This window comes from Oryctolagus cuniculus, chromosome 8, assembly GCF_051225735.1.
Source record: "Oryctolagus cuniculus isolate XC-2025 breed Fujian yellow rabbit chromosome 8, ASM5122573v1, whole genome shotgun sequence".
NCBI lineage: Eukaryota > Metazoa > Chordata > Mammalia > Lagomorpha > Leporidae > Oryctolagus > Oryctolagus cuniculus.
Window position 1 is genome coordinate 65,066,920 of NC_142874.1, and position 23,990 is coordinate 65,090,909.

Genomic DNA, 23,990 nt, shown 5'->3' on the forward strand with positions numbered 1-23,990 from the left:
GGATTAAGCTGTTTAGGTGGGACCTCCATGATCAGATTATGGTGGCTTTATAAAGACAGATTTACAGACATGAAGAAGACCATAGACCCTATTTGTTTGCCTCCTGAGTCATCACGAGACCCTTCTTCACCACCTTCATTAGATGCCAGACCAACAGGATCACCCAATCTTGGACTGTGAACCTCCAAAAGATGAGCCAAAATACACATTCTTGCTTCATAAGAAGTTTCTCTCAAGTACTTAATACAGTGATGAAAAGATAATACCGTTAGGAATTACATTTGACTTTATTTAATGGAAACATTCAGTACTTTAAAAGTGTCTTAAATAAATTAGGCAGTTTTTCTAATACATTAAGTCTGTAGTTTGGCAGTCTACATATATTACTCTGGAATATTGTGCAAGTTGAAACTGGGCATCTTTGTCTTTCTACTCAGCTATCCCTGGGTTATTTCCTCATTATCATAATGCAGCTGGTGTTCTATCTCAAAAATAAATTTTTTAACTATGAAAAAGAGGAGGGGCAATGGACTAAAGGTATATGGCAGCAGAGACATTCATGTTTAAAGTTTCTTTCTTGAGGCCGGCGCCACGGCTCAGTAGGCTAATCCTGCCTTGCGGCGCCGGCACACTGAGTTCTAGTCCCAGTCGGGGCACCGGATTCTGTTCCAGTTGCCCCTCTTCCAGGCCAGCTTTCTGCTGTGGCCCGGGAGTGCAGTGGAGGATGGCCCAACTCCTTGGGCCCTGCACCCCATGGGAGACCAGGATAAGTACCTGGCTCCTGCCATCGGATCAGCACGGTACGCCGGCCGCAGCGGCCATTGGAGGATGAACCAACGGCAAAGGAAGACCTTTCTCTCTGTCTCTCTCTCTCTCTCACTGTCCACTCTGCCTTTCAAAAAAAAAAATTTAAAAAAAAATTAAAAAAGTTTCTTTCTTGAAGTCTTAAATCTAATATTGCACTCACATTTAGTTATATATCCCCTAAGGATAGGATACATTCTGGGAAATGCATCATTAGTCAATGTCATCATTGTGTAAATATCATACAGTGTACTTTCACACACCTATCTGACACAGGCCAATCATTCAACATGGACTCGATGCAATCAAGAGTCGTGGTGAGCATGAGAAGTATGAGACCACTGTTGGTGGAACACAGCATAGTGCTATAGTAAATACTGTTAATAAGTAGGAAGTTTACACTAAAAGAATGATAAAAAGCATAGTAGAGTAGGTAAATAAACCAATAAAATTCTTGTTTACTATCATCAAGTATTATGTACTAAGTATGTGCTATAATTTTATTTGACAGGCAGTGTAGAAGGCTTATTTACGCCAGCGTCATCACAGACATGTAATGCATTGTACATAGCATATGACAGCTACAATATCACAATATCACTAGACAATAGAATTTTACAGCTCCATGATAATATTATAGGACCATCATGATACATGTAATCTATTTTTGACTGAAACTCTGTTATGTGATACAATTCTGTACATAGAGCTTATAGGACTGAACCATTTTATAGTCACTCTATCTGCAAAGGAAGTCAGAAAATGGAGATCTGAATAAATCCTCCCAAAATTTCGACTTACGTTGATAAAGAAGTAGAAAAAGTATACTGTAAGGTAGACCACAATGTACTTCTACAGCTAGTAAAGCTTCATCTTCTGCAAGACTCCTAAGCTCTGAGTTAGGAATCCTGGAGAAACACATTTGGTAAAGAAGTTCACAGACTATCTACTGAAATGCTACAACACAAAAACTGAAAACTCTAGACCAGGACTATCTGCTTACAAAGTAAAATGAAGACATTTTAATCTTGTGTAACAGCATTAAGAAAATGACACTGATTTGCACATAAAAGCAGAGCACTGCTTGAATTCAAGACTACTTCATTCCATTTCTTTGTACAGAGTAAAAATAGTCACTACACAGGGAGACAAAGCTATTGAAATAATTCATGTATCTTAATGATGTCTAAGATGTCTAAGCATACATTGATTTCCTGGGCAGCTTCAATAGGTCGATATTTTCTACTAATTTCTAGAATGGAAAGATTTCTAGTTTTAAAATTACTATATAGACATGGAGTTCAAAAATGTACAAATAAGATGTTGCAGAGGTTTAGGGAAGTGAGGAGAAAAATAATGACTTTAGTTAACAGAATGAGAGCTACTGGGTGACAGAAATACAAGCAGAAGGTAGAACCTATTGACACCATGGTTCCTAGGCTAAGTGACTCTTAAAAATATTTGAGCCATATGGATGAAATCATTATTCTCTTGTCAATAACAGAGGGAGGATATTGTCAGTAACCTCTATGAAAATATCATGTTGAACTGTGTTCATTGTGTCTTAAAAAGACTGATTCTTTTCAGTGGTTTACCTTCAAATGTATAGAGGAAAAATGATTTCTATGATAGTTTACTCCTTATACGTCAGGTTTCTCCTTCAGCCATAGATCTGATTCTGGTTGTTTCCATTCTTCTCCAAGTAGTGTGTTAAAATTTAAAGGCTTAAAGTATTCTAGACGATGGCTAGAAGCAAAGAAAATGAAGGTAGAAATTGAAATGAATTATGCATGTACGAAATAGTTGCCTTGAAGGGCTATTTTATTTTGTCATATGTGTGATAGGACAACATTCTATTTCAAGAAATACCAAAGGTAAGATGTTTTCCATATGTACAATTTTTTTCACTCTAGCTATCAAACACTCAGCTCTGAAAACATTCACCCATATTTCAAAGCATTCTCCTTTCAATTCTGCAAATAGCTCCCTCATAGCTGAAGGGAGAAATAAAAATCAACCCTCAAAACCTAACTCATTCCACCTAGTTTAAAAGAAATCATACTGTATTCTTATTCATATTTTATATTCAAACTTTGAAATAGCTTATACTAGTCCTATAAGCAATTGCTTTAAAAGGTTCAGCTTCCATATTAGAGAACAGACTTACTTATGTTTTTTTTTTCTTTGAAAAGCAAGTGAGGTTACTAACAGTAACTTATCAATCCAGAAAAACATTTAACTACTAAGCATCCAATAACGCACAAATGGGGAGCCTGAGCACAGGAAGATATCGGCTGATGAAGAGCCAGAGCAACATGCCATTTGGGGATAAGAGCTAGCAGTCAGTTGCAGCTTCTAGATTCCTACTGCATTCTGCTCACCTGCCAGGATGAACCAGTTTGAGTCAAATTGTGAACCTCAGAGTAGGAGGTTAAGGAAACAACAGCGAAGGATACAAGAAAAAAAAGGAGAAGGAGGCCATGAAAGTGTCAGGACTGCGGAGAAAAATGAAGGGAAATAAGGAAAGTGTTTCAGGCATAATAAATGAACATGCTAGAAAAGATGACGTTAAAGTAGAGTGAAGAGTATGATAGGAAGCAAAGGGCAGAGAAGGAGAGAAAGGACAGTGTATATAACACATTAAAAGGGTTAAAAGGTTGGGATATCAGTCTACCATGGTGCAGTGCTCACCAGGATGCCTTTAATAGGCTCTTCTAAAAACGTGGACTCACCAGACTCACTTGGCCAGAGCAAGTACACTCAAAACCAAATAATAGAACAGGATCACAGCCTGACCCCAGAATAGCATCTGGCTTTCATCCCGAAGGGAGCAATCTTTGCAGCAATACAGGAAGCCTTCATAGTCTCCCTAGGTAACAGCTCCAGGTACAAAGAGACAAGATGCAAATTGGCAAAGTATTGGGGAACCTTGGTTCAAATGCCTGTTGCCCTATAGGAGGAAGTATCTCTTGTAATAGCTCTGTTGGCATAGCTCTCCGGGGAACATGACTGTTGAAGGGGAATCTCAAAGCCAAATTTTCTCATCATGTATTTATAGTTTATTCAAAATTACTCGTCCATGGGGATTGCATTGTGGTGCAGTGGGTTGAGCTGCTGCTTGTGCTGCTGACATACCAAATCAGAGTGCAAGTTCGAGTCCTAGCTCCTCTTTGTTCAATTCAGCTTTCTGCTGATGTGCCTGGGAAGGCAGTAACCGATGACCCAACTACTTGGACTCCTGCTACCCATTTGATAGCCTTAAGTGGAGTCATGAGCACCTGGCTTTGGCCTGGCCCAAACCTGGTTGTTGCACCCATTTGTTGCATCTCCCCCCAGTACTCCACAACATGCATATGCACATGTAAACACATGCTCGCGCGCACACACACACACACACACACACACACAAATACTTCTAATGTCTGTCACTCTACCTTTAGAATAAGTAAACAAATAAACCTTTAAAAAAAAGGAATTGAGAAGGCAGTGGAGAAAAAAACCCTGCAATGTTGTAAGTGAAACATTTTTGAAAATTACTGTCTAGATGTAATTTACCAATTAGAGGTCACTTGTTATCACAGCAATATTACTTAGAAACATAACTGACATTTTTATCCCATGAAGTTATTAAGAGAAAAAAAAAACTAGAGATAACTGAAGGTAAGATTCTCCCACTGCAGGGGAAAGGGTTTAGTAATTCTTCACTCACCCAGGAAACTGATGCCCCTGGTCATTTATTTCTAAATACAATAATAAATGAATTTGCAACTATATTACCCTATCACCTGTTGCAACATGCAATAAACAGGACTTTTTCTCACACCTCTATAGAAAAATAAGTGTTCTACTGACAGTAGTAGGTGAGATGAGGTCAGTTCAAAGTTACTCCATCAGGTATTTACTGAGGACCATTAGGGAACACAAGACTCAGCTAAGCGCTCTCTTTGACCATAAAATGTTACTACTGCTCTACCAAGAATTAACTTCCAAACAACTCCATAGTTGGGATACATCTTCCAGTACTTCTTACTTACAAATCAGGCTTCTGTCCTTCTTGTAGTTCATGCTGAGGGACAGGGTAAAGAGCTTCATAACTTCTCTTCTCTTTTGATCCATGAATTGCATATAAATTGAATTTTGTCACACTTGGTGGGAAATAATTCCAAGGAAGATAAGCTTCGCCTTCCCATTTTGTCTCACCTCTGGACACTTTGAAGGATAAAGCAAGTTCTTGCTACAGAAACAATATATGAAACACAAAAATAAAATTAACATTTATATTTTAAACACACACACACACACACACACACACACACTGTACTTGTGCATTTAAGATTTTTTAAGTACTTACTTTCCACACATTTCTTCTTCCAGAGAGTAAAAGCACCAAATGCTGCCCATGGCTATCAAAATTAAGATTCTTCATGAGTGTTTGAAAAAAAATTTATTTTCCTCATTATCTTTCATATCTAGAACATGTGTGCTTGTAACTAAATTTCCAATAACTGAAAGATGTAATACAATATGAGGTAATTATAAGGAGAGCATTGTGTTTGGCTATTTATACATGATACTCTTTTTAGACAACTACCATCCCATGCATAAGTGTCTAGACTGCTTTTTATATTCTTTAAATAAGAAATTATTTAAAATAATTCATTTGGTGAAGTAATTCAAGATATGAAAAAGGGTTGAGGGATACATTATTTGGAGTTTATTTTAAAAAGGCCAGTTTCAAAAATAAAATATCCTAAGGGAAGCAGGGACCAATTTCTAAGTCTGAATCCAACAACATTCTAAAAGTTATATCTGTAAGAAAAATATCTTGAGATGACTTAAGAAGATTGAAAATATAAAACACAGACTGTGTAAAACTACTCAACAGGCCAAACATTTTAATCTTTATCTATTTTTCACACCACTGTCCCCAACCTACCTGAGTGTTGTGTTTGCCTGTTTTCTACCCTTAGTTTGGGTATCACTATCACATTTTCAAAAAGAAATACAAAATAATTTAAAAGGAACTTCTAGTAAGAGTTCATAATTAAGATTACTCAGGTCTGTAAGAATCAAAGCCTTTCATGTATTTACATGAGGCAAATTTACTGTCTCTGGAAAATACTATATTAAACATTTTTATACAATTGGTCTTTTGTGAATTTTTAGGGAAAATTTTCTTCAGTAACTATTCTAACAGAAGATAGTATTACTTTCCATTTTAAAACTCTTTTCATTATTTTTATTATGCAGCCTTGGGAATATCCCAGGATGAGTAGAAACTCCCACAAATTAAAACAATGATATTCTTCCTGTTACTTTCTTAGAACCTAATAAACTTTTATCGGAAGTGATTGCCTGAGGCAAAATCATGATTTTTTTTTTAAACTTTTATTTAATAAATATAAATTTCCAAATTACAACTTTTGGATTATAGCAGCTTTTTCCCCCTATAACTACCCTCTCACCCCCAAACCATCCCATCTCCTATTCCCTCACCCATCCCATTCTTCATCAAGATTCATTTTCAATTATCTTTATATACAGAAGAATAATTTAGTATCTACTAAGTAAAGATTTCAACAGTTTGCACCCACACTGAAACACAAAGTGTAAAGTACTTTTTGAGTATTAGTTATACCATTAATTCACATAGTACAATGCATTAAGGACAAAGATCCTACATGAGGAATAAATGCACAGTGACTCCTGTTGTGGATTTAACAATTGACACTCTTATTTATGACATCAGTAATCACCCGAGGCTCTTGTCATGAGCTGCCAAGGCTATGGAAGCCTCTTGAGTTCGCCAACTCTGATCTTACTTAGACAAGGCCATAGTCAAAGTGGAAGTTCTCTCCTCCCTTCAGAGAAAGGTACCTTCTTCTTTGATGGCCCGTTCTTTCCACTAGGATCTCACTCACAGAGATCTTTCATTTAAGTCTTTTTTTTTTTTTTTTTTTTTTTTTGCCACAGTATCTTGGCTTTCCATGCCTGAAATACTCTCATGGGCTTTTTAGCCAGATCCGAATGCCTTAAGGGCTGAAAAATCATGATTCTTGATTACTACCTATCCTGAAGTATATGCAACCAAATTATTCAGAGGATTTTAACATGGAAAATTTATTAATTTCACACAGTAATCACTGTGTAATGTCTTAACAAAAGAGAATCTAATTATTCAACCAATGTTAAGTGGTCACTTTAGTAATAAACTGATTACAACCTTGTAATAAAGTTACAATTGAAGGCCAAATTTCAGAATTCTGGCAGATTGAAGTTCTTTTATTTTTTTTTAGATAAGTTACAAATATTTGTCTTAGATATCTCACTTGTAGGGTCAAAATAATTGCAAACCAGTTGAAATTATCTTAATTTTCATGAGAGTCTGTGAGAATTTATTACATTTTTCATTTTTATTAAAGATTTATTTTTCATTTATTTGCAAGGCAGAGTTAGAGAGAGAAAGAAAAAGAAAGAGAGACCTTCCATCAGCTTGTTCACTCCCCAAAATGGCTTCAATGGCTAGGGCTGAGCCAGGCCAAAGCCAGGAGCCAGGAGCTTCTCCTGGGTGTCCCACATGGGTGCAGGGGCCCAAACACTTGCCATCTTTCACTGCTTTCCCAGGCACATTAGCAGAAAGTTGCATTGGAAGTGGAGCAGCTGGGACTCAAACTGACACTCATATGGGATGCTGGCATCACAGGTGGCAGCTTAACCCTCTACGTCAGAATGCCAGCCCTCATGTTTTTCAAGAAAAGATTATGGCATGTTAGTTGAAAGCTGATGTACATAAATATTTGTAATTATTATCCTTAAAAAATAAATGCTGGGGTAGGCATTCGGTACAGTGGTTAAGACACCGCCTGGGATGTCCACATACCATATCTGAGTGCTTTGGTTCAAGTCCTGGCTCCACTCCTGATTCCAGCTTCCTTCTAATGCATACCTCTTGGGACAGCAGCAGTTGATGAGTGAAATCACTGGGTCTCTCAACCCATGTCAGAGACCCACACTGGGTTTAGGTTCCTGGCTTAAGTCTGTCCCAGTCTCGACTGTTGTGCTCATTTGGGGAGTGAACCAATGGGTGAGAGATCTGTCTCTCTCTGTTTCCTTCTGTATATACCTTTCAGATAAATTAAAATAAACAAATAAGTGCTACAGCTAGATTTTCATATTAGAGTTTGAAAAAAATTTCAAAATAATGGAAAATAAAAGGATATCTAAAGTCTCACTTAGCTCAATTGTTTGAAGCTCTCTGGCTAGACTATTAAGAAACAAGTACTGGATTGGAATCCCCTGGTATGTTTCCAACTCTACCAATTGGGGCAAGTCAGCCCGAGCATGCCCCAAATTATACATCTCTTCCCATCAAGGTGGCATGTGCCAATGCCATCTCACTATTCCAAGTGATCAATTTCAGTTCACAATTGATCATAATGAAAGGACTAAGAGTCAAAGGGAGCACATAAACAAGTCTAGTACCTGCTAACACTAACCGATAGAATAAATAAAGGGGAGAGTGATCCAACATGGGAAGTGAGATACTCAGCAGACTCATAGAATGGCGGATGTCCTAAATAGCACTCTGGCCTCAGAATCAGCCCTAAAGGCACTCGGATCTGGCTGAAAAGCCCATGAGAGTATTTCAGGCATGGAAAGCCAAGACACTCTGGCAAAAAGATCTCTGTGAGTGAGATCCCAGTGGAAAGAACAGGTCTTCAAAGAGGGAGGTGCCTTTCTCTGAAGGGAGGAGAGAACCTCCACTTTGACTATGACCGTGTCTAAACAAGATAAGAGTCGGAGAACTCAAGGGGCTTCCATAGCCTTGGAAACTCATGACTGGTGCATAGGGAGATTACTGATGCCATAAACAGGAGTGTTAATTTGTAAAGTCAACAACAGGAGTCACTGTGCACTTACTCCTCATGTAGGATCTCTGTCCTTAATGTGCTGTACACTGAGGCTTAATGCTATAACGAGTACTCAAACAGTATGTTTCACTTTGTGTTTCTATGGGGGTGCAAACGATTGAAATCTTTACTTAATGTACACTAAACTGATCTTCTGTAAAAAAAAAAAAAAAAAGAAATTATCAATTCCCAACTTGACTCTCACTGGGATTAAACATGACAATAGGTCTGATCTGATTTCATCATCATTTAAAAAAAATCATCTATTATTTTTCACTTTATGTTTCTGTGTGGGAGCAAACTGTTGAAATCCTTACTTAAGGTATACTAAGCTGATCTTCTGTATATTAAGATAATCAAAAATGAATCTTGATGTGAATGGAAGGGGAGAGGGAGTGGGAAAGGGGAGGGTTGTGGGTGGGAGGGACGGTATGGGGGGGGAAGCCATTGTAACCCATGAGTCGTACTTTGGAAATTTATATTCATTAAATAAAAGATTAAAAAAAAAAAAAAGAAACAAGTAGTGGATATTGATACCAAAAGGCATACTAATGGCATTTATAATGAAAACGGTGGGGCAAGTGTTTATCCCAGAGGTTAATAGGATAGTTAAGACTTCATCCTACATTGAAGTACCTGGGTAAATAACTTGCCTCCAGCTCTTGACTCCAGATCACTGCTAATACAAACCCTATGAGGCAATGGTAATGACTCACGTGACTGAGTTCTGCCACCCACATGAGAGATCTGGAATGAATTCCTATCACCTCTTGGCCTTTTGGCTAAGATCAAATGTAGATCTGGAATAAATTCCTGGCTCCAAGCTTCAGTCCCAGCCAGGGTTTGATGAGGGCACTCTGGAAATGAACCAGTAGATAAGGGCTCACTCTCTCTCTCTCTCTCTTTCTCTCTCTTCATCCCTCTCAAATTAAAAAGAAAAAAAAGAGTTTATGGGAAAAAAGATTTAAAAGATAAGTCTAAAAAATGAATTATGGCAATATAAAAAACATGCTGTTTATTAAATATCAATTTAAATTTGGCTATAATTTAGATGACAGATGGGTATTAAGTTTACTTTTTCACATCTACAAGAAAAAAATGGTTTCAAACAACATAAAGAGGGTGCCCAAGGATATAGTTAATTTTGAATAAAGAGATCCAATGTTAGTATTTTTAATAAATCTGGGACAATTCACGTATGATTTAGTTTTTATTTCTGGAATTGAATGCAAAAATGATATAGAATATAATCAATAAATGAATGATGAATAAAAGAAAGAATACACAAATATGTACTTATGTCATACACAAAAATTAAAGTTTTGTCTAATGAGTTAAAAATCCCCTAAGAGAAATATTTTCATTAAATATTTCAATTCATTATATCAGTATCTCCCTTTATTTATGAAACAGTTAATATATAACAATACACAATTATAGAGTAAATAATTAGGAAAAGAATTTTGTTCTATGTTGATTTTTTACTTCACAAAAATAATTTTTATATTTATTTGGAAAATAACTACATTAATTAATTGAAAATAACATCAACATGATATTTTCAAATGCTGAGAATGCATATTCTAAACACACATTGTATTTGAAAGTAAGAAATTATATAAAAGCATATAATTCAGATTAGCAATCTCTCTAATTATCTGGAATTAATGAGCTTTTACTTTAACCATACAATTGTAACTAGAAAATAATGTGTTCAAATCATGTATTAGTGATTAAGAAAAAATACTTAATACTTACGGACAAAGTTCAACTTCTAGATACTGCTGACTTACATCATTCAAGAAAAATGCTTCCACAACTTTTGAATACAGAGATATAACATATTGAGAAATTAAATTTTGCTTCAATAATAAATAATTGGTTTATTTATTTGAAAATAACATGAACTAACTAATCATTTTAAGCTGTATTATTATTCCCAGGAGAAAAAGGGGCAAAAATAATAGACATTTCCTCAAAGAAAAAGTACATAAGAAGTAAATTATCATTGGTTTTCTCCCATGATAGACTGCTATAAATTAAACAGATCAATAAAACTTAGTACTGATTATGTTAGAAATCAATATTATCACACAGACTTTGAACCAATTATTATATTCTAGGAATTTATCCTAAAGGAAATAATCAGACAAATTGGAAAAGAAGCAAGAATAGTGCTATTCATCAAAATAGTTTTCAAAAATTGGAAATTATATGAGTATTTTGTATTATATAGGATTATCTCTTTTTTTAATTTTTTTTTTTTTTTTGACAGGCAGAGTGGACAGTGAGAGAGAGAGACAGAGAGAAAGGTCTTCCTTTTGCCATTGGTTCACCCTCCAATGGCCACCGCGGCCGGCGCGCTGCAGCCAGCCCACCGCGCTAATCCAATGGCAGGAGCCAGGTACTTATCCTGGTCTCCCATGGGGTGCAGGGCCCAAGCACCTGGGCCATCCTCCACTGCACTCCCTGGCCACAGCAGAGAGCTGGCCTGGAAGAGGGACAACCGGGACAGAATCCGGCGCCCCGACCGGGACTAGAACCTGGTGTGCCGGCGCCACAAGGCGGAGGATTAGCCTAGTGAGCCCCGGTGCCGGCCGGATTATCTCTTATTTTATACAGAACTCTATTATAGAGGAGAGCTCTTAAATAGATTGTGGAATAAAATAAAGGCATTAAATAAATAAAGCCATCAAAGATATGGTTACATATCTGTGACATGAGAAAATATCCATGATATTTCATGAGTGGGCAGCAAAGCAGCAATGAAATGAACATGAAATTAGACTGTGCCTGTGTGACTAGATGTCTTCAAATGACACCCGAAAGTGTTAAGACTGGTTATTTGTGATGGTGGAATACAGGGAGGTGACCTTCCTTTTTTATAATTTTCTGGAATTTTCTAAGCATGTGCTATTTTTTAAAAATCGTTTAATTATTAAAGTAACACATCTTTCTTGGGAATAATTAAAACAACACAAATGCATAGTAAGTAAAAAGTCACTGTTTTCTTTTTGATCTAAAATTTATAGACTGTTCTATGCTTCTACATACTATTTTACTTGCTTAGATTGAAAAAACATTAACATGGTACCATATTTGCCTACAATTTAATTTTTTCCACTAAAGAAACTTTCTGGCATGTAAATACCATATTCCTTTTAATGAATAGATTGTATCTTTTTTATTTTATTTATTTTATTACCTATGTATATCTAGATAGATAGATAAATCTAAATATAGATATAAAAAGATACCAGTTTTATTTGGTAACATAATTCTAGATGTTTCTGTGAAGGCATTTTTTTTACATGAGATGAATATTTAAAACAGTAGATTTTTAGTAAAGCAGATTACTCTCCATAGTGTGGGTGAATATAATTCAACCATTTAAAAGAAAAAAGATTGACCTTCAGAAGGTGAGCTCTGCCAGCAGTTTTCAGATCTGAACTGAAACTCAACTCTTCCCTAGATCTCCAGTCTGCCAGCCTTCCTTTGCAGAATTTGGACTTGCCAGCCTCTATAACCATGTGAGCCAATTCCTTATCAATCTCTCAATCTCCCTTTCTCTCTCTCTCTCTGTTTGTAAACACACACACACACACACACACACACGAGCGCACACCTTCTATTTTCCGTTATTATTTTACAAACATTTTGCAGCTTCTCTTTATTAAACACTGCATCAGATTCTAGGAGTATGTTAATTACCTCACAATCAAAGCAGGCACTAAAGTGAACCGTTGTAATAAAAATCTCAAAATGGGGGAGGGGGACAGATGTGTGAATTGCAGTGCGATACAGAACACAGACATTTAGCTCAATAAAAGCAGTTTAGGGAAGGATTCCAGGCTTCATCTTTAAAGAAAGATGGAACCAGATGAGAAACGAAAATGATGGAAATGGCATTATGGGGTGAGAGAACAGCACAATCAAAGGCACACAGTTAAGAAATACTGTGCCTAATCTGATGAACCACAAGCAGTTTGGTTTTCACTCAGCAAACCTTTCAATGTAGGAAGAACGGGTGATACCACAGGAGAGAACGGGGGCCAGGCCACGAAAATTCTTGAATAGAGTTCACTAAAACCAAAACAGAGTTATCTAAAAACCAGAAAAAGGTTTTACTTTTCATGAAAGAATATGGAGCATGAGGAGTTTTTAAGTAGCTGAATTATGAGTTTAAATTTCTTTTAGACAGAAAGTTCTGGCTTCTAAATCAAGGACATATTTAAACAAAAATATACTATTTAGAAGGTTCTGCCCTAACCTAGGTATTACCTATGGCAAGGATTGAGGGGATAAACAGGAGACAGTGAATTAAAGAAACATTTAGCACGTGAAACTAATAGATCTGAGTAAATAAATCTAAATTCAGAGACAGAGAGAAAGAAGAATATCCTGCAGAGATCTCATAACCTTCAGATTGGCGATTTGGTATAGTATGAGTGCCATTGGTTGAGACTGGGTAACTAGAAAAGAAATATTCATGCCAGAAGCAGATGAGTTCAGTTTAGGATTTGTTGAGTTTGCTGTCTGTAGTATTTCCAGTAGGTAAGTTACATTGGTGTGTATAACACTAGGAAGTTAGTATATACAAGTTTCTATATCAATAACAAAAAATAAGCTTAATATTTGACAAAATCACACTGACAAAGTGTGTGCTGTGCAAATGGTATAGAGAAAGTAAATGTCAGTATTGACTAGATGATTTAGCAAAGGCTTCTTTGAAGAAATAGAATGTGAATTAGACTTTATATGCATTTGAGTCAGGGAGAATGCGAAGTGCATTGATAAGAATATGCAGGCAGTGTAAGATCATTAACCTTTCAGAAGTCTAGAGCTTTTGATTAAGGGGGCCAGTATTGTGGCACAGTGTGTTAAGCCACCATTGTTGACACCAGCATCCCAAATAAGACTTTTGGTTCAAGCCCTGGTTACTCCACTTCTGATCCAGCTTCCCTCTAATGGACTTAAAAAGGCAGTGGAAGATGGCTGTTGCGGACATTTAGGGATTGAACCTACAAACGGAAGATTTCTCTTTCTTAGTCTCTCCTTCTGTCACCCTGTTACTCTGCCTTTCAAATAAACAAATCTTAAACAAAAAGTTTGTGGTTGAATATAGTGGCCCAATTCATGATTATATGGAAAGCTTATAGCAAAGGTTTGAACTCTATCCTGGTCTGTGATCTGGGAATGGCCTCACGAAAAGTCAGAACGATGAATCTGGCAGCTTAATTAGGATGCAGTAAAAGAGTATCAACTTCATAGTATGTCTTTTAGTTTTATGGTATTATCTAATTTGATATGTGAGATTATTTGAGAAAATAATGTAAAAATTGCATTTCATATTAAAGTTGATGGTGATTTTACAATAAGTAAAATACCCCAAAGCTTCTATAAATATGGTTTAAATGTTTAAAGTGACAATTTGAAGCTACTTAAAGACAAAACAGAAATGCTGAACTCTTAGAATAGGAAATAGAAGTTAAGGAAGTTGGAAATATGGTAGTAATAAAAAATCTGGATTTGTAATTGCCATTTTCACTGTTCTAGTTATATAGTTGAGGTCACATAGGTAAAGGAGAAAAAATCAAGATGAGAGATTGGTTGGAATATCAGAAACTGCACACACTAGTTATGTGGAGGCACTTCCTAACAGCAAGATAAAATAATAGTTCTATGAGAGATTATTATAAGACTTATGTTTTCAATAAAATACAGTTCTTCCACTTACCTTCATAATTCCACAGTTCATTGAAAGCCTTCCCCGGTTCTCCTGGAGGGGCCGGAGGATCATTGAAAAATGGAGCACTAACTTTCATCATTACTCCTCCCTCGCCTGGATTCAGTCTGACAAAAACTGGCTCGTGCCTCACTGGAAAACCATCCCACATGTGTTCAATTTTAAAATCCATCTGAAGACTCTAAAGGAAAAAAAATGTTAAAACCAACTTTTAAACAATAGACAAATGCTTCCTTTAGTTAGACATAAAATTTTCAAAGCTGAATAGCAGACAAGACGGCAGCAAAGTGGCAAGAACCTGGTCCTGGGAGTCAAATGGCCACCTATGTTGTTGCAAATCATGGACTCAGGGTTCTGTTCTAAAATAGGTAGCGAACCCTCTAAGATTAAAAATTTCAGGTTCAGATCCAGCTGTAGTTCTCTCATAAAGAGTACATGAAGGCCAGCGCCGCGGCTCAATAGGCTAATCCTCCGCCTTGCGGCGCCAGCACACCGGGTTCTAGTCCTGGTTGGGGCGCCAGATTCTGTCCCGGTTGCCCCTCTTCCAGGCCAGCTTTCTGCTGTGGCCCGGGAAGGCAGTGGAGGATGGCCCAAGTGCTTGGGCCCTGCACCCCAAGGGAGACCAGGAGAAGCACCTGGCTCCTGCCTTCGGATTGGCGCAGTGCGCCAGCCGCAGCGCACCAGCCATGGCGGCCATTGGAGGGTGAACCAATGGCAAAAGGAAGACCTTTCTCTCTGTCTCTCTCTCACTATCCACTCTGTCTAAAAAAAAAAAAAAATTAAAAAAAAAAGAGTACATAAAATCTCTTTTAAAAACTAGAATTAAGGCCACTGTAGGAATTGTTCACAGGCTTAAGTTCAACTACAAGACCATGAGTTTATGCATCATTCTTTTGTCTTTACATGCAGGTGTCTGAACCACATTCTCTGGGAATCAAGGTGTTTATAATAAAATTTAACTTGATTCTTGAAAAAAACTTCATAAATTAGTAGATGCAGTACTTCTAACACGTATTCTTTTTTGCTGAAAATCTTTTCTGGGGAACAGACTTTAACTATCTAAAGGTTAGTGAAGTTCAATTTTGCATTCTTTTGTTCCTTTGCATACCTTCTTTCTCTTTTCAATTTTCTACATTTTGACTGCTAAATCAGTACTCCTTTGGTTAATAACTTCTCTATATTGAAAAATGGGAGTTGAATCTGCTATCATTTAACATTTGAATGAAACAAGTACCTGTTTTTTAATTAAGTTTTCAATGGAAAGATGGTATTGTATCAATAAATATTTGGCTCAACTCATGGATTGGGTATTTTATAAACAATATCTGATTTCACTACAAACTTAAAAAGAAACTATTATTACTCTGCTTATAAATGAAAAAACAGACTTGTCCAAGGTCATATAACTAGCATACTAGAAAATAAATCCATGTTAGCCATTTTTCCTTGAGGAAGACATTTCAAGAATCTTCAAGGAGATGAAACTTCATTTTGAGAATGGTGGATTCCTCCAATTATACCTTATCTAGAACACAATATTTGTTTCGGATTCACTTATTTATGGATTTATTTGAAAGGCATAGTAACAGAGAAGAAGGGAGAGACAGAGAGTTGCTGTGGGGATTTGGGTACAGATTCACAGATGGGAGCTCTCCAGAGCTGCAGCTGTGAAGCCACCACTTGGGAAACCAGCATCCAATACTGGAGTGCCTGGCTTTGAGCCTTGCCTCCACTTCCTATGCAGCTTCCTATTAATGTACACCTTGCGAGCCAGCAGGTGATGGCTCAAGTAGTTGGGTCTCTTCCACCCACTCCTGAAATCTGTATAGGATTCTTGGTTCACAGCTTCAGTCTGGCTCAGTTTCAGCTGTTATGGGCACTGGAGGAGTGAATGAGCAGATGAATCTCTTTCTTTCCTGTTAATCTGCATTTTAACTTATTAAAAAAATAAATAAAACTTTTTTAAAAGAAAGAAAAACTGTCTTAAAAAGTATCCAGTGGGGGCTGGTATTGTGGCAAAGCAGGTAAAGCCACTACCTGGTCACCAGTTCCTGTCCTGGCTGCTCCACTTCTGATCTCACTCCCTGCCAATGGCCTGGGAAAAGCAGCAGAAGATGGCCCAAGTGTTTGGGCCCCTGCTACCCATGTGGGAGACCTGGAAGAAGCTCCTAGCTGCAACCTGGTCCAGCCCTGGCCATTGCAGCCAACTGGGGAATGAACCAGCAGATGGAAGATTTCTCTTTCTATATCTCTTTCTCTGTAATTCTGACTTTCAAATAAATAAATAAATAAATGTTTTTTGTAAGTATCCAGTGATATTCTCCTAAAAGTGGTCTGCCATTTCCATGTGTATATGGCAGGTCTCAGAGTCAGAAGGAGGTACAACATAGGTTTCAAATCACTTCAAAATGTAATCTTATTTGGAAGGTAAAAGGAAAGATAAAAGTAGAGCCACTCCTATTAAGAATGAGTAGTTGGTTGTATACTCTAGGCCTTTCTGTTGATTTTTTTTTCTGCCTTTCCCCCCAAGGTTCCTTCGAGTATTATTTGAAAATCACACCCAAAAGATATGGGGATGACTGGATCTCCACAAGTAGGGAGTAGTACTATGGCGCGTATATCTAAGGGCAGAATGTAATTTTGGTTTTAATTGTATAAAATGATTTTAGTTTCTTACTGGAATAACAAATTTGGGATCTTTTTAAAAGATTTTATTTAATTATTTGACAGGCAGAGTTAGAGAGGGAGAGACAGAGAGAAAGGTCTTCTATCCACTGGTTAACTCCCTAAATGGCTGCAAAGGCTAGAGCTGGGCTGATCTGAAGCCAGGAGCCAGGAGCTTCCTCTGGGGTCTCCCACGTGGGTGCAGGGCCCAAGCACTTGGGCCATCTTCCACTGCTTTCCTAGGCCACAAGCAGAGAGCTGCATAAGAAGAAGAGCAGCTAAACATCAACCAGTGCACACATGGGATGCTGGCGCCACAGGCGGAGGCTTAGACTACTATGCCATAGCTCTGGCCCCCTTGTTGGTTTTTGTTTTTGTTTTTTAAAAAAACTTTATATTGCTTAAAGATCAGTCATGTCAATACTTAAGTATGCATAAAATCTTTTAAAATATTAATCAAAAAAGTATAGTCCTGCCCACTAGTTAACCATCAAGCCTAAAGAAAACATGCACTCAGACATCTTCCCTCAGCTCTTTCAGTTGCTTCCTGCCACTTAACCCCACTGCCTTTCAATTTCTTTGTTTGCATGTGTGCTTCTTAAGTGGTGAGAATTTAATTGTCAATGCCCTTCACCTCCGGAGCTAGTGCTCCCCCTCCCTGTCACTATTTCCTGTACACTACACCTTGATTTAGAGCACTTACATCATAGAAGAAAATTATTCACTGTCTCCTGAACCCCCAGTTAGAATGCCTGGAAGGAATAGGAGCTCACTATTTATTTGTTCAGCAAATCAAATGTTCTAGTTTTTCCATGTAAAATTTTATTATAAATTTTGGTAGAGCAGAAACCAACTGTGTTAATGACATCGTTATCCATTTTAACACTATAAAGCAATACAATGGCTAATAGCAAAATTGATACAACATACCCAGAAATGTTCTTTCAATTTATTCAGGTATCATACAAGGTGCTGGGGAAATAATATGTAAAATCGCTATGAACAGTTGGGATGAGTCTCATGTTCCTAATCAATCAGGACCACTTTGATTATCAACTGATTCTTTTTGCAATCCAATTTAATACAGTGGAATCCCTTTATCAATCTATGTTTTAAATAAATCAGATTTAAACACAAAATCATATGAAAAGCAAGAAAAAATCATTTTTAAAAAGATCTTACAGTAGAGAAAACCTTGCAAAATATAACCCAAACATTAACCTCATAAAAATAACAAAATTAAAAGCAGAAGCCTCACTTTACCTCTCCCTATCCCACTACCACCAAATAAGCCACCATTAATAAAATCAAAAGAAAATCAAGGAAAAAGTATGTGTAATTCATATTTCAGAAAAGTAGCTAATTTTTAAAAAACAGCTCCTAGAAATCAAAAAAGAAAACATCTAAACTGCAATGAAAAAAGTGGTCGAAAGGTAAGTACAGCCAGTTCACAGAAAGAGAATACAAACTGTTCCACCTCACTTAAAATAACAAAAATGCAAACTAAAGGCAGGCATTTGCCTTAAGAGTTAAGATACTGCTTGGAACATTCACACCCCTTATTGGGTTGGAGTAACATTTGGCTTTCAAGTCCAGCTTCTTGCTAATATGCACTCTGGGAGGCAGAGGGTGATGGTTCAAGCATTTGGGTCTTACAACCCATAGGAGACTCAGATTGAGTTCCAGTCTCCTGACTTTGGTCTGGTGCAGACCAAATAAAGAAAAGAAATGCCAACTAAACAATAAATGACTATTTTTCACTTAGATTACAGAGTATCAGAAACTTGATAACATGTTGTACTAATGAGGTTGGAAAAAATCATATATTACTATTGTGTCAATATAATTGCTACAGCCTCTTTGCAGAGCAATATTTCAATATCTATCAAAATAAAATGCAAGTATTCCTTGGCTCATTAATTTTAGTTCAAGGAATTATACCTGCTCATACTCAGAACGACATAAGTATAATGATGCTTGTGGTGGCAAGGTTTAGAACAACATAACATAGAGCAACTTAAATGCCCTTCAGTACAGGAACACTAAAGAAATTAGGTTATTTCGCACCATGAAATACTGCATAGCTATTAAAGAATGAGGCAGGGACTGGCATTGTGACATATCACTGCTTCCTGCAGTGCCGGCATCCCATATGGGCATGGGTTCATGTCCCAGCTGACCCACTTCCAATCCATTTACCTGCTAGAGGCCCGGGAAAAGCAGCAGAAGATGGGAACCAAATGTTTGGACCCTGCCATCCACATGGGAGACCTGGAAGAAGCTCCTGGCTTTGACATTGTGGCCAGCTGTGGAATAAAGCAGTGGATGGAATATCTCTGCCTCTCCTTCTCTCTCCCTCTGTCTCTAATTCTTTCAAACAAATAAATAAATCTTAAAAAAATTAAAACTAATGAGGCAGCTCTATATATTATGAAGTAAAAAACTGAGGTACAAGAAGTAGCCTTATTTAGTAAGAAGGAAGCTTATTTGCATATAGGCTTGTGATGCCTATATCAAGGGAGCAGTGGAAGACATCAGCAGTAGCAATAATTGCTCCTCTGGAGGGAATTACCAGTCTGAGATCTGGGAGGGTGGAAGGAAGGCTTGTTTTTAATTCTATCACTTTTTAAAAATGTATTTAAACTTTATATTATGATAGATATTCATTACTATTAAAAATAAATGATTAATTTGAAAATATTCTTTAAAGCCCAATTTAAGGCTGGAGCTCTTACAGACTATGGTGAACTCTCTCTTCAATCTTTTAAAGTACACATACATGCTGACCATTTCCAAAAAAGCAGAATGAGCATTATCATGTTGATCACCATCCTATAATGCAATCTTAAGGTTGGCTAGTTTTGTTGTGTTGTGTTTTGTTTTTTAAGATTTACTTTTATTTTCTTGAATGGCAGAAAGGGAGAAGGAAACAGAGAGGGGGGATCATCCATCCTTTGGGTTATTCTTCAAATGTCTGAACAAAGCCAGGAGTGAAGAACTCCACTTGGGTCTCCCCAGTGGGCGGCAGGGGCCCAGGCACTTGAGACATCTGCTGCTTTCCCAGGAACATTAGCAGGGAGCTCTCTCTATCAGAAGCCAAGCTTCCAGGATTTGAACTTCATTCCAATACGGAACGCCAGCATAGCAAGTGATGGTATACACTGTCCCCGTTTAGTCTTTTTACAGAAAGCATTTATTATTAGTCTGTTTTTTTTTAACACCTATATTCTTCAAATTACTCTTTATCAAAAATTTTTTTCAAGTATTTTCATGAGGAGAAAGGAGCCTAACCTGGAAGCAAAGTCTAATGTAAGAAAAAAAAAAATCCCTAAAGTTCAAAAGGAAGTTATAGAAAGGTGTTTCCTCAACAAAACAACTGACCAGGAGTTCTAAATTCTTCTTATGGGAAAAAGTTTAGTTTTTCTACAACAATTCTTTCTTTCCAGTTTGCCCCCCTCCCCCGCGTCCCGCTCCTTTAAAGAGAAATGAGGAAGTCAGGGTGCGAACGGGAGTAAGCCTTGCCAGCAGGAGGCGGCTGACGAGTAAAACTCTGCAATACTTTTTCAGGGAAAAAGCCTAACAAGCAGACTGGGCACGGCGCAAGCAGTGCCAGAGCAAAGGGGGCATAAGGAGAAAACACAGACCAGGAAGCTCTTTCAGTCCCGTCACCGGCTCCCTCCTTTCCACCGAGCTCCCAGAACACTGGCGAGGGCTCCGCCCAGCTGCCCACGTGGGCGTGCGCGTGCGCGTGCGCGTGCGCGTGCTCCGGGAGGGATTTGGAGAGCTTACACAGAGACGTCTGGTTTTCCTGGGGAAAAAATGTTGAAGGGTCACAGACCAACACCTGAAGACTTTTAATCATTCCGCTAAGTTTTGAGCGGTTTGCTGGAAGAAGGAAAATAACTCAGAAATACAAATACTGTGAAACAATTTGGAAAAAAAAAACCTGTAAATCATTAAGATCACAATAGAGCATATACAGTAATAATTTATTTAGTGAATTAATTGCTAACTGGCTGTATAAGCAAAAACTATCAATTGTATTACACTAACTTCAAATAATGCTACTGGGAGGCATATACATGACTGGCAGTGATTTTTTTTTTAAAGCTCTATTTATTTATTTGAAAGTCAGAGTTACATAGAGAGTGAAGGAGATGCAGAGAGAGAGAGAGAGAGAGAGAGAGAGAGAGAGAAAGGTCTTCTATCTGCTGGTTCACTTTCCAATTGGCCACAACAGCCAGAGCTGCACTGATCCAAAGCCAGGAGCCAGGAGCTTCCTTAAGGTCGCCCACGGGGATTAAGGGGCCCAAGGACTTGGGCCATCTTCTACTGCTTTCCCAGGCCATAGCAGAGAGCTGGATCAGAAGAGGAGCAGCCCAGACTCAAACTGGCGCCCATATGGGATGCCACCACTACAGGCAGTGGCTTTACCCTCTACGCCACAGTGCCAGCCCCTGGCAATGATTTTTGACATGGAACCATACTGCCTGCGTTCAAATCCCAACTGAGACAATTTCCCGACTATGTAATCAGTTTTGACCTTTGCTTAAACTTTCAGATTTATAATGCTCATGATATTCTGCACATAGTACTGGGTTCTCAATGTCAATTGGTTGAATAGCTCAGTTTTAGATTTGTCTCTAACTTTCATCAAGGGTTTTCTTTATTGCAGAAAACTAGCAAAAACAAAAAAAAAGCCATGAGTTAGTGGATTGAGAATGGTTAAAAATTAAGTACTTATTAAGTACTTTTCTTTCTCACTTCTTTCACTCAACTTATATTGATATTTTCCACTCGCATTCACTGAATTCTTTAATTCTTTCATCGGATGTGTGCTGAATCCTTATTGTGTTCCAGGCAGTATAATGGAGTGTGGAGACAAACTACAAACAACATGAGAGAGACTGCAGGAAGAATCATGGAGTAGCACTCAGGTGGTGCTACTGTGAGGGAAGTTGAGAAGGCAGTGGAAGATTTTAAAAGGAGAAACACTAGAGGAGATACTTTAAGGATAAGTAGAATCATCACAATTTTATTTCCTAATGATGACAATTATTTTGAAAGTACTCTGTGAAAAGTCAACCAGTAAAGTCATGTAAAAACACACAACACACACACACACACACACAAAAGATTGTGGATTTATTGACCCTGACCATTACCATAAAAGCCAAATAACTCAAGTGCAACCTAAAAATGCCCACTTCAGATATTTATGCATCATTTATATCCAGAATGTAGTCCTTGCTTTCTTCCACACCAATATTAGCTTATCAACTTTGAGTACAAACATAAAGTTAGAACAATTTGTTTGATGCCATGTTAAACCACAATATGACCACATAAAAGGTGCAAACGTAGGGGAAGTACAAGCAGGTCTTTGGAGTGCCCATAATAAGTTCTGGAAGAAAGTCATACACCGAATTTCAAAAAAGAAGTTGGCGTTTGCACAATTTTCCTTCCAACAAATTTTTGTGCTAACTTCATGGTCACTAAAAACAAGAACAATATCTCCAGCAAGTCAAAACTAAATCAAATCTCTTTATATTTACTTACTACATATCTGTATTTTACCTCTAGTTTTGAAAGGAAGGGAACATCTCATTCTATTAATAGTGAATATGCTCTAAGGTCCATAATAGGCCTTCAAATAACCAGCTGAAAACACTGACACATTTTTAAATGTGTGTCATTATTCTGCTTAGAGAACATTATGAGTTTAGGACAATAAAATTTCTTAAACTGTTAAAGAGAAAGCCAAAGCTATATTCAGGTGTATTTATGACAAGTCTGCTTGGCAAAACTTTTCTTCAATCCATAACAATACAATCTATTTAAAAACAAGAAAACTAGTGATTTGCTTCAAATTAACATTTTTATTGCTAGTATTGAGATTTCCTCCAATGTTAACTGACTTTTAAAAAGTGAAATTTTGGGCCCACTGTAGTACCTGGTGGCACAGGCATCACACAGGGAATCTGGTTCCTGTCCCTGCTGCTCTGCTTTGGGTACAGCTCTCTGCTATGGCCTGGGAAGCAGTAGAAGATGGCCCAAGTCCTTGGGCCCCTGCACCCAAGTGGGAGACTTGCCCAGCTGCAGCTATTGTGGCCATCTGGGGAGTGAACCAGCTGATGGAAGATTCTCTCTCTCTCTCTCCTCCCCCCTGTCATTTCTCCCTCTCAGAAACTCTTTTAAATAAATAAATCTTTTTCTTTAAAAAAAAAAAGTGAGATTTAAACTCAGACAAAACCAATGTTTTAAAAAAGGAAATTGTAATCTCTCCAGGAATGTAAATTTTACCTACTTCTCTCCTGCAAAAAGTGTAATTTTTCTCTATTCGAGGAACCAATGTGAAGAAAAAACTGCGGAATTGGCAGATCTTTGGAGGACTTCCAACCACATCCCTTCCTACCACACAGCTAAATATTTAAACAGTAGCTTCCTCCTTTCGTTAGAGAGCCCCGAGGGCCAAGCCAGTACTTAGTTTCTGGAGATAAACATATCCATATACAGAAATTCTCCACAGACGCCGCTTGGCGAGGGACTCTGAGGACCGCAGCTTCGGTTCCGCCCCCAGCCGCGGGAACCTACGACTTTTCCACCCCAGAGACCCCTGTCAAGAATGTGCACAGCATATTAATAACCCAAAGATACTGAAACCATTTAATGCTCTACTCACGTTACAATTTTTAGTTTTCTACAAAAGAAAGAGAAAACAAACACTGGGCCCCACCACCTGTTAGACACTTGCCCGCCGCTGCCCGCGGCGCCAAGTCGGTGGCTCAGCCTGCTGTCATCCAATTTCTCAAGGTTCCGCCCATCGCTCGACAGCTAGCCAATAGCCTGCTAGATTTCTCAGGAGC

The 23,990-nt window shown here is 37.8% G+C and overlaps 1 protein-coding gene across 5 annotated transcripts; it reads right to left on the bottom strand.

Moving 5' to 3' along the window:
- Nucleotides 1-268: 268 nt before the first annotated feature.
- C8H4orf33 (chromosome 8 C4orf33 homolog) lies at nt 269-23,987 on the bottom strand. 5 transcript variants are annotated; one of them, XM_089302493.1, is made up of 7 exons: nt 20,769-20,932; nt 18,055-18,096; nt 14,452-14,641; nt 10,473-10,533; nt 5,156-5,207; nt 4,839-5,038; nt 269-2,550 (listed from the first exon to the last, which is right to left on the bottom strand). In XM_089302493.1, exons 3-7 carry the CDS (start codon nt 14,630-14,632, stop codon nt 2,445-2,447), a joined length of 600 nt encoding a protein of 199 aa, XP_089158619.1. In that variant the 5' UTR covers nt 14,633-14,641; nt 18,055-18,096; nt 20,769-20,932; the 3' UTR covers nt 269-2,444. The 5 variants fall into 5 exon arrangements, 4 of the variants coding, with proteins under 4 accessions (XP_089158619.1, XP_008266183.3, XP_017203065.3 ...); XM_008267961.5 differs by lacking the exons at nt 18,055-18,096; nt 20,769-20,932 and adding an exon at nt 23,864-23,987; XM_017347576.4 differs by lacking the exons at nt 18,055-18,096; nt 20,769-20,932 and adding an exon at nt 23,807-23,948.
- Nucleotides 23,988-23,990: the final 3 nt, after the last annotated feature.